Below are 16,348 nucleotides of genomic sequence, written 5' to 3'. Positions count from 1 at the left end.
TGGGACCATTTATGGGATGGGGCAATGTGAACTAGGGCATCACACCTGACCCAGTTTTTTAAGGAAAAGGAGCTTCCAAATTTTTTTAAATGGACATCAGGTCCACTCTTGGGTCCAGTTCAGTCATTTTTCAACTCACTGTGAATGAAAGCTTTTTTGTATTTATTGGGCCCCTTCAGAATAGATGGAATCACAGCAGAACTGCTTAATACACGAAGAGGGGATGACATGAAATTTCCACTATGCCTTTTCAATTTGGCATGGGAGAGGAAACATACCCGAGAAAGAATGGACAGCTATAGACTGACAGATTCTGCCCACGCTGGAGACACTGGGGACACACACCAAAAATAGCAGCAACACTCCCAATTAATTTCCTAGCTCTAGATAGAAAAGAGCATACTATGTTAGAACCAGGCTCGAGGTGTTTATGAATTGTAATTATTTATTCATGAATTATGTATGACTTTTCTGGCTTGAGTTTGGATTTTCAGTTAAAAAAAATGCCCATCCTAAAAATATTTTTGGATGAGTTAACTACACAAATGCAACCACAGGCATATGCAAGAAGTTATTCTGAGCTTTATCAGCCTAGTGTACTGAGGACCCCTAAATCATCCTCTGTAAATAATTTCCTAGACATGAGTCAACAGCGTACGTGGTGAAATTATATTAAATATAGGGAGCTTTTTGTAAGAAACTGATGCATTCTGACTCCTGTCTTCTGTAAATGTCCTTTAAACGCCTGGTCACGTCCTCTGGTCTCACCAGGCTGCACATGGGACAGAAGAAGCTAGCAGACAAAGGGCATTTTACTCCATCTTTGTGGCTGTCCAATCCTGGCGCCAACCAGAGAGTTGGTTTGGCCTGTGGCCCAACTTAAGTCACACACCCAGATACCCACGTATCAAAGGAGACATTCAAGCGAGGGCTTGTCAGAGAGCAATGGTGCTCAGGCTATACCTCCTTTCACTAGGCCTTACCATTTTGCTGGAGGAAGGGGTTGTTGGTAAGACTGGGCTGTGCTGGCTCTACTTTGCTTGGGGATTCCCACTGCACAAGGCTTACGCAGGTAGCTGGTGAAACTGGCATTACATCCCTTGCCACGGTCAGAGCAGCACAAAGGAGCTATGTCAGGGCTAAAGATCTGGCCCTCCGGCTCTGGCACCTTCTTGCTGTAACATTCATGTTTTGTATTTCGACATCACACGCACCAATCTTTTTTGCTGAGGTCCTTCCCCATTTGCAGCTGATTGGTGCATTGGCCTCACCTAGCCCAAAATGATAAATGCCCCTTTCTTATCCCCTTGCTCCATGACTTGACACAAGTGCTCCCATATCTCCTACCACGTCTCCTCACCTCTTCTTTTCTAGCTCTCTTCTTTTCACACCAGTTAGCAAAGAAGATGGGCACTGACTGGAGTAGCAGGAATTGGGGGCGGAGGGTTGGTAACAAAAGCCAGGCCAGGTCTCTGGCTCAAAGCAGCCCTGGGATTAGTTCTCTGATCACTCAGCTGCTGCTGTAATAGCTTTACGGAACAGACACAATGTCCCTAATGCTGACAAACACTTTAGAATGAAGGTTCAGGGTGACGTTCCCATGTGTTTTATATTCAGGATTAATGTCACAGCACTTCCATTTCCGGGTAATTCCTGCTATTTCTCTTTTCGTTTTTAATGAAATAAAAGAAAATCCTATGTTCAACAGAGATTTCTTTTCCTTATATGGGCACGCATGTTACATGCTGGACAGCAGCTCCCACCTCCACAGAAAGGAAATTTTGCAAATTTCAAGGTTCCATAGAATTTAAAAGTTAGAAAGAACCAATAGATCCCCCAGTATGACCTCCAGTTTATCACAAGCCATTACATTTTCCCCTGGTAACCCTGTATTGAGCCCAATAACTGGATTAGAACAAAACATTTCAGTTGCTGTAACATTAAATTTTTGCATGCCACAGACAGAGAACAAGAGAAACCAAATTACCACTAGTGCCTGAGTGCTGATTAGGTGAGAGATGCCCCGGTGATTTCAGCAAGTGATCCAAGCCCCACGCTGCAGAGGAAAGCAAAAACCCTCAAGATTCCTGCCAATTCCTGCCTGACCCCAAACTAGTGTTCAGTATGAACATGTGCGCAAGGCCTAGGAGCCAGGCTTGCAGAAAGAACACAGGTCTACCTGTCTGGTGTCCTGCCGTCTGCTGTGGCCAATCCCTGATACATCACAGGAGGCCAAACCCCACTCAGAATATATGTGAGCAATGGTGCACCAGAGGAAAAACTCCTTTCTGACCCTGACCAGCTGATGCATGAGACTATTATATTCTTTGCCTTGATGCAGATTTGCAAGGGTCAGGGGGGTGTTGATTGTTAGGCTTCTGCTCAGTCTATGAGCCATGAGGGAAGGGAACAAATAGACGGATCCATTAACAATGCAGTGGGGTGAGACCCTATGGCTTGCGGACTATTCTCATTCAGGACAATGTTAACTGTCATCACAAAACCTAAATACTGTTCTGTTCTGTGCAACTCCCTAGAGATATGCTAAAATATACTGTCCCCAAGGGCGAATGCAGCACATAAATGCTCTGAGTGGCCTAAAATAAAAACAAGCAAACTAAAAGAAAAGCAACTTCATCTCACAGAGATAAGGGATCAGTGTAGCTATCTTCAAATGGTCTTTTGATCTTTATGGGATTTCACAGATGGTAATCCAGAAAATCTCCCTCCCAACATTTGGCAATCAAAGAGGTAAAGGGTAAAACCCATCTTGCAAGTTCAGCCACTAGTTTTATGGCCCGGGCTCAGAGGACACATGACCTAGAGTGACTGGCTTCTCAAGCATTGCAGTAATTTGGACAGAGAGAGGGAGGGGTAGCTCGGTGAGAGAAGCAGGCTTCACCGATTCTTTAGCCATTTGTGCAGGTGCGACAGGCCACTTCTTCAGTGATTTGCACGCTGAACGCATTTCCTATTTTATGTAATGTCACTGCACTAAAAGCCACAGCTGTGCTTACTCCGACCTTTCATCTGCCCGACTCCAAGAGGTTTCCTGTACCCTTGGTTTTGCAATTCACCTGGCACCATTGACCATCTCTTTCCCAGGAGACAGGTCACCTCATACTGTACCTGCCTCTGTGCCTCGCACTCTGCTTCTTGTGGTAAAAAGGGAAATCCGCTTTGTTTTAAACCCCTCCTCGCTCCTGCAGATGAAACAAAAGGCACATAGCAAGGCTTGGGAAAGACAAAGCCACACTGGGGTCATTTACGAGACTTCATACTGTTATGAGTACAACCTGTGGGAGCTCAGTACCAAGGGTGGCAGGTACGCTAGGTGGGGGAAGGCACTGCCTTCGCAAACCGCCAGCCTGGCCCGGCCCAGACTCTGCTCCCAGAACACCTACTATAGGTGTACTAGGGATGGAGTGTTGCTGCCCCCAAGCACCCGCCTGCTCTCTCTGTACTCTGGGCCGGGGAGACTGCGGCTGCGCACCACCCGCCCTCCCTGTGTTTCGGGGCTGGGAAGGCTGGGACAGCAGGCCCCCTCACCTCTCCATGGTGCTGGGCGGCAGGCGGTCCTTGGCTCCCATGGGGGAGGGATCTGATCAGAAGGGGTGGGACTGTAGGCAGGGGCTTGCCTCCCTTAGCCCTAGCTTCACCTCAGCAGCTTGTGGCACTTGGACTTCTACAAGGCTTTATATTGTCAGAGCACAGCCTTTGCTGGTTCCCATTCACATGGACGTGGGAGATGGGTTTGAGCTGCACAGCTCAGCAGCAGTTCTGAACACACCAATTGCCTGGTTTTTGGTGAAGACTCAGCTCTGCCATTCAGCATATTAGCCTAGTTCTGGGGCATTATTTTGACTCCATCTGGGAAATGCACACTTGACTTTGTGTTTTCTTTACTGGCATCAAGACTCAGGAGTTTGTCAAAGAGCAAACTGAACAAGCTGCATAAGAGATTCTAGAAAAGAGCACGGAACAACTTGCTATTTCCTGTTGCAGCTAGCGCTCCTCTGACAGGATGACCTATGATTCTAAGGCACTGATATATCCTTGCTTATTGACACTGACCATGCAGAATACTGGCAGGGCAGATGATAACGAACCTCGCAAAGATGCTGGGCATGCATCCAAATAAGGTAGATAAAAGTTTGATGCACTTACTTGCGCTACCGGAGAAAGGGACACGCCTGCAAGTCTGAATATCAAACATCCTTTTGATGTTTTCTAAATGGTTAAAATATCATCCCTAATTTTTGTTTTCTAACTAGCCAAAGTCATTAGTCTGGCTATGGGATGTTATATTTTAATTAAAAAGTTTTTTTTACATTTTCCAAAACACGTACTTCCATGAAAATCTAAAAGTTTAAGCCCAGATAAAATGCTTATGGTTAAAACATGCTCCCTACAAATATTTGCATTGGTAAACCACTCAGAGCAAAGCATATTCACAGAATCACAGGACTGGAAGGAATCTTGAGAGATTATCTAGTCCAGCTAATGAAAGCTAAGAGATTGTGCTAGGGGTGGGCCCAGAGCACTGAGCCCCCACCCCACTGGCACATGGCTCTCAGAGAACACATGGCCCCTGCACCTGGCCACTTTGAGAGGTGCAAGGGACGCAGAAGGCAGGGAGCCTATCTGAGGGTCCTTCTGGGCTGCAGGACTGATCTGGCCTTTGAGCAGTATTTTGCCAGCCCATGATCTAGATCATCCCTTACAGGTGTTTGTCTAACTTGCTCTTAAAAATCTGCAATTATGGAGATTCCACAACCTCCCTAGGCAATTTATTCCAGTGGTTATCCACCCTGACAAACAGTTTTGCCTAATGTCCAATCTAAACTGCCTTTGCTGCAATTTAAGCCCATTGATTCTTGTCCTATTAGAGGCCAAGAAGAACAATTTTTCTCCCTCCTTGTAACAACCTTTTATGTACTTGAAAACTGTTATCGTGTCCCCTCTGTCTTCTCTTTTCCAGATTAAACAGACCCAAATCTTTCAATCTTGCCTCACAGGTCATGTTTTCTAGACCTTTAATCATTTGTGTTGTTGTTCCCTGGACATTTGTCCACACCTTTCCTGAAATATGGCACCTAGAACAGGACACAATACTTCAGCTAAGGCTTAATCAGCAGCAAGCTGATTGGAAGAATTACGTCTCAAATCTTATTTACAACACTCCAGTTGATGCTTCCCAGAATGATGTTTGCTTTTTTTTAAAACAGTGTTATACTGTTGATTCATATTTATCTTGTGGTCCACTATGGCCCCAGATTTCTTTCTGCAGCACTCCTTCCTAGGCAACCATTTTTTATTTTGTATGTGTGCAACTGATTGTTCCTTGATAACTGGAGTATTTTGCATTTGTCCTTAATGAATTTCATCCTACTTACCTGAAACCATTTTGTCCAGTTTGTACAGATCATTTTGAATTTTAATCCTATCCTTCAAAGCTCTTGCAACCCCACTTAACTTGGTATCATCTGCAAACTTATGTTCTAGATTTTATTACCACTCATAATTATTCACTCATGAAATAATGATGTGAGCAGTACCCAAAAAAACTATTATTAACATTTCTTCAATGCCACAGGTATACAAGATACTTTGGAGATGTAAAAGATGATGTGAGCAAAGCTATATGGATAACTATCTTACTATATATTTTAGAAATGTGATTCTGTCTGTCTTTGAGTTTGTTTGTGCAAGAACTCTTCTTAAACAGTAAGAGCTAGGACCACCAAATTTGGTATGCAGCTTCCTCTTCTAACTTAAAACAAGGTAAGAATTTGGTTGTGCCAGGACAATGGGATGTGCCCAAAATTTGACTCTCTCATAAAATACAAAAGGGAGGGGATGTGGTAGAAGGTTCAGTTATAATGTAGAATGACTACAGGGAGGCAGCAAGGGGCCAGAGATGGGGTCTGGGATAGCTCTAACCTCATTGGGCCAGCAGGGGACAGGGTCGGAGAAAGGGACAGCTATCTGCTATATATTTCAGGGAGTTTGTATGTGTATCCGTTTGTCTGTCTGTACCCCTCCCCCACATGTGCCTACTGCAGCTGCTATGGACAGACACTTCTCTCCTGGCCACAAGCTGCTGCAATGACAGAGGGCTGGGGTTGTCCTCTCTCCCTGCGACAGCCTACATAATGAACCCCTCATTCCTAGCCCCACTCTAAAAACAATGATTTTAAATAAAGAAAAACAAAACTTGTCTGAGTTAAGGTCTTGAGCAACGCCAGGTAAATCTTCTAGTATGCTACATATAGGGAATTAATCTAGAGAGTCTATAAAAGCATTGACATATTCTACAACATGTAAAGGTTTAGTTTAAATGTTAGCTGTGACACAATTAAAAGGAACACTTACTTCCCAAGCTGATTCTTGGAAAGATCTAGTGATTTAAGTTGCCGGCAGGTCCACTTATCTTGAGAAGGCAACGAAACTAACTGATTTCCCAAAAGCTTCAGTGACACCAGCACCTGAAAAAGGAATAGGGAGCAATCCATTAAACACACAGAAAGAGGTTTGAAAAAGCAAAACTGCTTAAATAACAGGAAACTTAAGAAAGCACTTCTTTTTAAACAAAGATTCTAACTACCTATCATATAAATATTTCTCTCCAATACATGCATCTCCTTGTACAAAGCAATGTAACTTTTAGCCCAACATAATTATTGGCTTATTTGCTGAACGATTCAACTAGAAATTCCAAATACTGGTTTTTGTGTTAATGAAACAGTCCCATGTAGAAAAAAGATCAGTTTAATATGCATACTATGCCATATGTTTGTTTTAAGTGTTGCATATGTTTGTGAACTAAGAAATAATTGGGTCCTCTCCTACTAATTCATATTTCAGACTATATATTCTCTTGTATAAATCCAAAATGTGAAATGTGTGCTACCCAAACAGTAGAAACTGCACATATTTTTGTTGCATGAAGTTTAGATGATTAAATGTGTATTTAATTTTTTTTTCACCGTTTAGACTATTGCTTTACTCTTTGCCTGAACTCAGGTTGGAGACTGAAACTGAACAGATCAGTTTCACTTGCTTGTTCTCATGCACTAGGTAACACCACAGAAATATGGAAAAATTCCAAATACCACAGAGTTTAAATACAACCAACCTCTTGCAAATTTAAAATTGACAAAAATAAATTTATGCTCAATTTTGTACACCTCCCTACTCTCCCATCTTGCTTTATAAATAAATCTGAAGCTAAAACCATTTGACAGTGTCCCATTAACACAAGTGCATATTTTCATTGTTCTCAAAATAGTAAAGCAAGAGGACAATATTCAAAGGCACTATGAAGTGCTTTTAAAAGCTGGATAAGAAGATAATACTTGAAATATGGAAAATTTGGGATGAGAGGTTCTCCCATGACAAATTTCAACTTTTCATTAAAAAATGTTTTGGCTTAAAATTTAAATTTTTGGGAAGGGGGGGGGGAGGTTGCCACAATGCTTTTGGTTTTTCAACATACTGGTGTTTTCCATGAAAATATTCATTTTTATCAAAGTCCCAATTTTCCATAGAAAAACAATTTTTGATTGAAAATTTAATCTAGTCCTAGCCAATACATCCCGTGGTGTGATCTGAGATAAGCAGATTTTTAACGTAGTAATGCCAAACTCTCTCTGGCATAACTCCACTGAAGTTAGTGTAATATAACCAAAGTCAATGGAGTTAGGTCAGAAGAGAATTTGGCTGTAGGTATTTTAGACACCATTTATGTTCCATATGCCATTAAGGTTCTGTGTAAATGAGGCAGAACACAGGTTATGCTGAAATGGTGTGGCAAGTATTATTCAAGTCACATTAACACTGTCACATAAAGTGAGACTGTTTCTCTACTATGTGCTTAAATTGAAGAATAAGAAATCTGAGTGGGACCAGGGTAGCAGACTATCGTCAAGTGAGTAGGTTGGCATTTAATGTGCAACATGCACAGGGATGGGACAGGGTCACACCAAAGCTCTGACATAGAGAAGTAACATAAATATAGATAGCTGTGAAATATTAGAGAAGGCCATTGGAAGAGAACCGGTGAAGAAACATGCTGAGTCAATTTAAATGCTGGAATGGAACGATGACACAGACTTCCAGAGAAGTATAGACAAACTAAGCATGCAACCTTTCCCCTTTCCCACTCACAAATTTTGTCAAAATCATTGTACATTTGGAATCAACCTCAGTTTGACAAGAAGAATCTGTTTCTACCCAACTCTTCTTGTGCCAAATGCCCTGCAGGTATCACCACACATTTCAAGAATTGTGACTGTCCAAGGGCAGGCTTTCAGGTGGGTGGAGTGCTGTCAAAAGTGAGAAATGGTAATTTCCTTCTCTCTTCTGCCACAACACACAATAGGAGAACTGTCATATAGTTTAAAACAGAGTGGAAAAAACCACTGTCATTTAATTATGACAAGGGTTGCATGAATCAACTTGTAAAGGATCTGGAAAACATGACACAATTACTTTGCATATGTGCCTTGGAGAAAGGTTCCTGATCTTTCTCCAGGAGCAGAGAAGTGAGCCATGACTTGGAAAAATACCATCTTCTTTGAAAAAGGGGAACAGCCAGGGCCGCATTATGACTTTTGTGGGCCCTAGGCACTTTTGCCTTCATGGGCCCCTTTCTCCATAAAAAAAAAATATTAAAAATTATATTTTACGACTGCGTTGGTATAAAGACGAATATAATCCAGGCTTGATTATATTCGTCTTTATACCAGCACAGTTGAAAAACATTTTCTTCGACCCTAAAAGTTCATTTTTTTCCTTCTCATATTAAAAGAAATTAAAACATTTTTGTGGGCCCCTAAAAGTATTGCAGGCCCTAGGCACTGTGCCTACTGTGCCTAATGGATGTCGGCCCTGGGAATAGCCTCTACAGCAAAACAAACAAGCACTCTAGTTTTCACCTTGTGCAGGAATATCTGTGCTGCACACGGAATCACAGAACATCAGCTGGTTTGCCGTTCTCATGTCACAAATGAACAATTATGTATCTAAAGCAAAATGCAGGACAATGTAGCACTTTAAAGACTAACAAGATGGTTTTGTCCTGCATTTTGCTTCAGCTACCCCAGACTAACACGGCTACATTTCTATCACAATTATGTATCTAAATATTCTTTCCCATGAGCTAGATTGGGACTTTAGGATCGGCACTGAGCAAAGGGTGAGGGGTGAACTACATTTCAGAAGCAGCATTATGCCAGAGATGCTCCTCAGAAACATGTTTCTTCCTTTCTCCAGGGGCTTGGAATAATAATTTACTGCTGGCAGCGAGTGTGTACATCCCTGCCAGGTGGCACTAAAATTCTGCCCATTTTTCTTTTTTCCTCACTGTGACGGAATGTTCCCCCCTTCCCCCCAGCTTTATGAAATGGACTTTTGGACACAAATATGCATAACTCAAAGATGCTTTGGACAAATTGCTTCATGTAGCTTATCAATCTTAATGTCCTAATCCACTGGCTCTGTTTATTTTATTTTGGTGTATTATGTATCATTTATGTGTGTAAAATTAGACATATGGCGTATAGAATGCTTTGTGGTTTTAAATGTGCAAAGGAAAGCCATCAAGGGTGTTTCCAATTTGAGATACCTCAATGTCTGGGCAATCATATGCAGATAGCCTTTTGTCCTTAAGTCTTAGCAGGGGTTGGTCTTACGAAGTCACATGACCTCCCAGACTGATATGGACTGGCTAGATAGCTTCTCATGCAAAAGGGAGAATCTTTAAAACAATAGGAAACTAGCAGGGTTTTGTCTTTGGCTGGCTGGATACACCCAAGGGAAGAAACCAAAGCCCCCAGAGTGAGAAACAGTCCTGGTCTGGAAGGCTTAGCTGAAAAAGAAAGTTTTAGGGTGAGTCTGTAATAAGTTTGTACTGAAGTTTTAGTGTAGAATTAGCTACGTGTGTTCTGTTATTCTGAGTATGTAAACTACTTTGCTCTGCCTGTTCTCACTTATTACCACTTAAATCCTACTGCTTTTACTTAATAAAAACACTTTTATTTTCTATCAAGCCCAGTGTAAATAATTGATAAGGGGGGGGGGGGGGGAATCAGTGTGTACATTCTCCCTTTCTTTGTTAAAGGGGGCTTGCCTATCTAATGCATTTGGGGTTCTGATCCCATTTGGGCAGCGGTATCTCAGGAAGCAGGAGAGAGCAGTGAGAAGCCCCGGAGAGCAAGGAGGTTTCAGTGGCCTTATCAGCACCCCAGGAAGTCCTGCAAAGAGATCTTCTGTGACCACACCCTGTTACACTCACCACCTACATAAACCTAGAAAGGGTGCAAGTGAGTGCACTCCAATCTACCCAGACCCAAGCGGAAGGTTACTGTTCTTATTTCCTCCTATTCCCTGGGTAACTTGAGAAACAGAGATGTGAGCTGGAAATATCTAGGATGTCCAAGTGGCTGCCAAAGTAAGCCAGGTTCTAAATCACACAACCTGATGGAGAATTCATCCAACTCCACTTAGACATGTGGCTCTGGGACCTATCACGTCAAGCACAAATCCAGCTTCCCATAGTAGACAAAAACTACAGCATAGGATGAAACATGACCCTGGAGCACCACCTAGCGTCCAGCACCCGCTGTGACAGCCGAATCCCTCCCATTTGTATGTTTACCATCCTCAGAGAAACAAGGTGATGATGAAGTGAAGCTCATCTGCTTGAGAGCCAATAGCACATCAATTTTACCCTTCGGGAGATGTGCCAGGAAAGGAAAACAATGAGCAGAAACCGTACGAAAAGGCATTCCACACATACACAGGTTACTTGTAGCCTTGTGCAGAAAATAATTTAGGAAGAAAATGATCTCCTCCATTCCTATTAGCGGGAGAAAACCAGAGGCACCTCTCTAGCATTCTCCTCCTTTCCTCTGTGAGCACTCCAATGGAAACAGCTGGCTGACTGGGACTGAGGAGGGAGTTACAGAATTATTCTCAGAGGCATTGTTCTCCCACTAACTTCAGGTGATTTCAAGGGAAATCAGGGCTGATCTGGCTGGCTTCTCTTAAATGTGGTTTTAAGGGATATTTTTATTTTATCTTATTATCTTATCTTATCTTACACCATCCTACTAGATGCTTTTCATCCTACAACTGCTCTCTTGGTGTCCAAGTAGACTGATTTAGACAAATATGGACATATGCTGTCACTCCTCAATTTTCCACACTAGGTACAGCTATGGAAATCTTGGCACTTGCACAAATGTTTTCCTTGGTTTCAATCCACACAAGACTATGCCCCCATGATTCACAATCTGAAACAGCAACACATATGGAACTGTTGAGTTCTGCCTTGTTTCATGTTGAAACCACAAATTCTGAACAAGTTTGAAGCAAAACCATCAGTATGTCCTATTATCTGGAAAGAGGCCCTACATTTATTTGCATGAAAGGCTTGTCAAACACAGTAAACCTTTCAATGAACGTGGTCCACATTCTGAGTTTGTAACTGACCTTAACTCAGGTCTGATTCATATGCCACCTGACCTTAACCCACGTCTGATTCATATGCCACCAGGTTTCAAAGAAAGTATTTCACACTAATGCAGACCATTCCTGCTTTTATAATGCTTTCTAGGTCAGATTAACATAAACTGACCTTCTCTCTTGCACTCATTATTATCTGTGGGTCCAATTACTGGATGTCTATCACTGTGACTTGCAACTATCAAATGGAGGCAGGTTTAAAAAAATGCAGTCCTAATAACAAAGTTGCAGGTACCAAAACAGCACCCAAAGATACCCTAAAGCATTTTACAAACAATACACAAGGCTAATTTAGGCTATACTAAAGTACATCTTTAGGGAAAATGGGACCGCTATTTAATACAGTAATTCCTCATTTAACACTATAGATGCATTTCTGAAGATGTTCATGCTAAGCGAAAATGTGCTATGCAGAGTCAATTTTCCCATTAAAAATGATGGAAAACTTGGGGGTTGCACTTCAGGTGGTGGTGGCAAAGTCAATTTTTTGTTGGTGCTCAGTCGTCAACATTAGATATCTAGCAAGATATCTAGCAACAAAAGTTGCCACGGTTTGTTAAAACACAAGGATAAACACATGAGTGAGCGGAGGAGCACTGTGACCATGTGTGTTCATCTGCTCATGCGTATTACCGCTGTTTTCACCAGCTTATACTGCTGCACAAAGTAGTCCACCACTTGATTATTTTTGTGTTATTTTGGGGACGGTCGTGTTATTTGAAAAGGTTCCCTAAAAAAAAATCGTGCTATTAAGAAAACATGTTAAATAGGCACGTGTTAAATGCGTAATTACTGTATTACATGAAAGCCTTGCACAACAGCTCTGCATAGGGAGCAAAGATACATTATCTTACTAAAACACACAAAGAGCCTCTAATCCCTTGTTCATAATCACAAACACACTATAGTTGGCATTCCTGTGCTGAAGAGGTTCCGGTGGAAAAGCTCTATGAGGATTTTACACTTACTTCAAGTTGGAAAAGGCTCTGTGGAACTTCTTTTAGTGAGTTCTCAGAAAAATCCACTTCTCTGAGGTGATTTTTCCAGAAAACAGTCAATGTGTCTGGGAGGAACGCCAATGAATTTCTAGATGCTTTACAACATTTCTGGAAGCATGAAAAACAAAATACAGAGACAATAACAAACTCTAAGACACATTCTTTTTTAAAGAAACATGCTGATCAATTGTCACGTTTCATATATTAATACATTTGATTCATGAGGCCTAACTAGTTTTTTTAACTAAGTGTAACAACTGCACAACAAGGATTTGGACAAATGTAGGTCTAATTCCTGTAAGTCTAATTCCAAGCAACCACCAATAAACTCTAAAAGCACACATTTATTTAATGGGCAAATTCATTTTTAAAGTATATGCATTTTAATTGTAACTTTGAAGATAGTCACTTACTGTTTTCCCCCTAAATATACATGTAAACCAATAAAATACACTCATTTTTTACCACTATCCACGAGACACTGACATTTATCTCTTCCTGAAATACACAATGACCTGCAGGTATTGAGGTCTCATAATTTATCCGCAGGTTTGATTAAGGCTAATCTCAAGGAAGGCTATGGGTGTATAACATGACATAGTACAGTAGACTTCCGATAATCCGGCACCTTTTGGACCTAGGTGGTGCCGGATTATCAGATTTGCCGGAGAATCGGGAGGTCCGGTACAGCTGCATGGCTTAACAGCAGGCCAGGACACAATCTCCCTCCCTCTCCCCTCCCCTTTCCTCTTCCTGTCTCTCTCCTCCATGCTATAACCTGATCCTCCTCTCCCTCCCCTCCCCTTTGCTGAAGCAAACCTCTCTTCTCCACACTGTAACACAATCCCACTCTCCCCCCGCCCCCCCCCCCCCGCTTCCCCCAACCTTATGCTCCCTCTGGTTACAGCCAGCCCGTGTGCTGAGTGGCAGGCTTTTTAATCAGCTGGTCGGAAGCGCTTGGCATTTTGATGCTGGAGTATCGGGAGTGCCGAACAGTTGGATGCCGGACTATCGGAGTGTTACTGTACATCTTTCAGCTTAAATAAACAGGGTCCAAGCAGTTTGCTTTATCCACAGCAGTGGTACCTTTGGTCCTAATGAATATATCTATATGAACTACAGTGGATCTCCAAAAATCCACCCTGGAAATCCAAAAGATAAAATCATCCCTATAATGGGAGACCAGTTTCTCATTTTAAGAAGCTGGACAGTGTCGTAACATATCACAGCCCATTTCCTTGCACTATCCTGTGAGTGGAAAGCTTTCCTCGGTCTTTTGCTCCTGGCAGAACAGTCTGACCTACCAAAGGGCAGGCCCAGGGGTCTGGAAACACCTTCAGGTTGTTTCTGGAAACATTGAGGACGTTTAGGGACTTGAAGCAGTAAAGGAACAGTGTGGGGAGCTCCACCAATCTGTTGTCAGAAACATCAAGTTCTTGCAGTTTCCTTAATCCAATCCAATTAGTTGCTAGAAAACACAAAACACCACAAATTTAGTGAAGATCGGTCTGTCAGGCTCTGATCCTGCACGGTGCTCAGTACTTCATGGGCCTTAGCCAAAGTCCACTGATGTCAACAGAAAGACTATTGACTTCAGTGTGCTCTGGATGAAAACCCCAGAGCTGTACTAAGCTCCCCACACAATCACTATTGACTCTGGTGGGTTAGGGGTCCAAGGAAACGTGCGTGTCCCTTGCAAGATCAGGAAGTGGAAAGGGTATGGAGAACACGGATCATTGGAGTTCACATACCACTTTCCTCATCAAATAACTTTTCCAGATAATTTTTGGTAGCGATGAGTTTTTGAAGTTTTGTGAGATGTAGGAATCCAGAAGGGAGAGCAGAGAGCCTGTTGATGGACACGTCCACCTCAAGTAACCTGCAGGAGTGGAAAAACGTCCAAAAAAGCATAAATAAAAGCACGAGCAATTACTAGTATTGTATAAAGACATTCTATTTTATTGCATTTTTAGTGCTACTTGGGTTGAAGTAGGACATGTTCTCACAAGTCATGACAAAAGCCACACTTTAAAACTTGACCATCCTGATAATTAACTTGGAAATAAGTATATTATGAAGTATGCAGCAGAAATGAGTCTTTGTACATTGAAAAGATAAAACCAAGAAGTTCTTCCTCTACCCAAGAAACATAGGCTCATTTCTTCTCTTCAGGTTTCAGCCCGTCATACGTGCATAAGAACGGCCATACTGGATCAGACTAAAGGTCCATCTCGTCCATTATACTGTCTGCCAACAGTGGCCAATACCAGATGCACCAGAGGAAGGGATCACAACAGGTAATCCTCACGTGATTCCTCCCCTGTCTCTCACTTCCAGAGAAACAGAAGCTAGGGACACCATTCCTACCCATTGTGGCTAATAGCCATTGATGGACCTAACCTCCATGAATCTATCTAGCTCTTTTTTGAACCCTGTTAAAGTTCTAGCCTTCACCACATCCTCTGGCAAGGAGTTCCACAGGTTGACTGTGCTCTGAGTAAAGAAAAACTTCCTTGTGTTTTCCTGCATAATTGATTGATCGGAAGCAGCTCTTTGCACTTGCTATTCTTTGATTTAAGGATACAGCACACACACCTTGTGCATATAATTTCATCAGATGACTGGACACTGGGCAGTTCGGTCAGCTGGTTGTCAGCTAAGTTCAATTTCCTGAGGTTTATCAGTCCCCATGGAATCACTGATGGCAGGGAAGCCAGGCAATTGGCAGATAAATCGAGCTCAGTTATCTGACATGAGATATCAATCAGCCAGTCCAGATCCACCCAAGGCAGCCTGAGGTTTGACCAGCTCACAGACAGAGCCTGTATGCCAAAGAAAGAACAAAAACCAATTTTAATATGACTGACTCACCTTATGGTTATAAAGCCAGGGCTTGTTACAATACTGACAAATCATCTGGTGTCCTGTAAGGGCTTCATTTTCCATACAATCAGCTTCTCAGAACCCAGATGATCCAGCTATGAAATAATGCTTTGATATCAGAGGCCCTGATTGTGAAGTTGCTTCATGGGATCCATCCAATGACCCAATGCCTAGCCTAAGCAGTAGAAAAGCTGCTTATGGTGAAGTGGTCTTCCATGAAACCAACACACTCTTCTCTGTCGGACACAGGATAGATCCTCACACCCCTGCCTCACCCAATACTGGGCAAGGAGCTGCCCCATCTTATACTGTCCATGGAGCTGGGCTCTGTGCCATGCAGGAGACATGTTGCCTCACTGATGGATACAGCCAGAGAACCTAGCTAGAGATACATACCACAAGTCCTTCTTCCATCCCAGCTTTCCTACCTCTTTCTTCTTTTGTGTTTTGAAGCTATACTGAGTCCTTTGTCCGGAGGATCCTTGCACCTGTATATCTATAAACTAGATTTCTTCCACGTGACACTCTTACAAGGACTAGTTTAGTGTTGTGTGTGTGGAACAGGTTCAGGATTGCATTTACATCTGAAATCTGGGGTGTTGAGTGTGAAGTGCTGAAGGAATGCTGCCTAAGAGGTGCAAACCCAGCAGGTAGATATGCTATACTTGCATAACAAATGTCATAAACCAGCATGGTTAAACTATGGTAATTTACACCAGTGCAAGTGACATGAAAGGTCTGTACCCCACTGAAACTATATTGGTCTAGCAACATCAGTTCAAAACTGTGCAGCATGGACTAGATTTAAGAGGGAGTTCCTGTAGGAGATTAGTAGCAGCAGAATAAGACTTATTGCTGGTGGGCTGTTTGCTAGAATACTTTCGTATGTATCATTCTTCCTTATGAAACTTTGGTACATCACCCACTCAGAGCCATTT

The 16,348-nt window shown here is 42.4% G+C and overlaps 1 protein-coding gene across 4 annotated transcripts in view; it reads right to left on the bottom strand.

Annotated features, from left to right (window-relative positions):
* LRRK1 (leucine rich repeat kinase 1) overlaps window positions 1-16,348 on the bottom strand; it is a 140,204-nt gene that overhangs the window by 63,398 nt on the left and 60,458 nt on the right. For all 4 annotated transcript variants that reach the window (XM_075896928.2, XM_075896927.2, XM_006129198.5 and 1 more), the window contains 6 exons: window positions 15,123-15,349; window positions 14,279-14,406; window positions 13,832-13,995; window positions 12,498-12,635; window positions 6,376-6,488; window positions 3,130-3,203 (listed from right to left, as the gene is read on the bottom strand). In XM_075896928.2, the coding sequence (XP_075753043.1) occupies window positions 3,130-3,203; window positions 6,376-6,488; window positions 12,498-12,635; window positions 13,832-13,995; window positions 14,279-14,406; window positions 15,123-15,349 (844 nt within the window). The remainder of the gene's footprint in view (window positions 1-3,129; window positions 3,204-6,375; window positions 6,489-12,497; window positions 12,636-13,831; window positions 13,996-14,278; window positions 14,407-15,122; window positions 15,350-16,348) is intronic.

This window comes from Pelodiscus sinensis, chromosome 14, assembly GCF_052426305.1.
Source record: "Pelodiscus sinensis isolate ZL-2025 chromosome 14, ASM5242630v1, whole genome shotgun sequence".
In the NCBI taxonomy this organism is placed as follows: domain Eukaryota; kingdom Metazoa; phylum Chordata; order Testudines; family Trionychidae; genus Pelodiscus; species Pelodiscus sinensis.
Note: the sequence above shows the minus strand (reverse complement) of the source record. Positions and strands in the feature narration are given on the sequence as shown.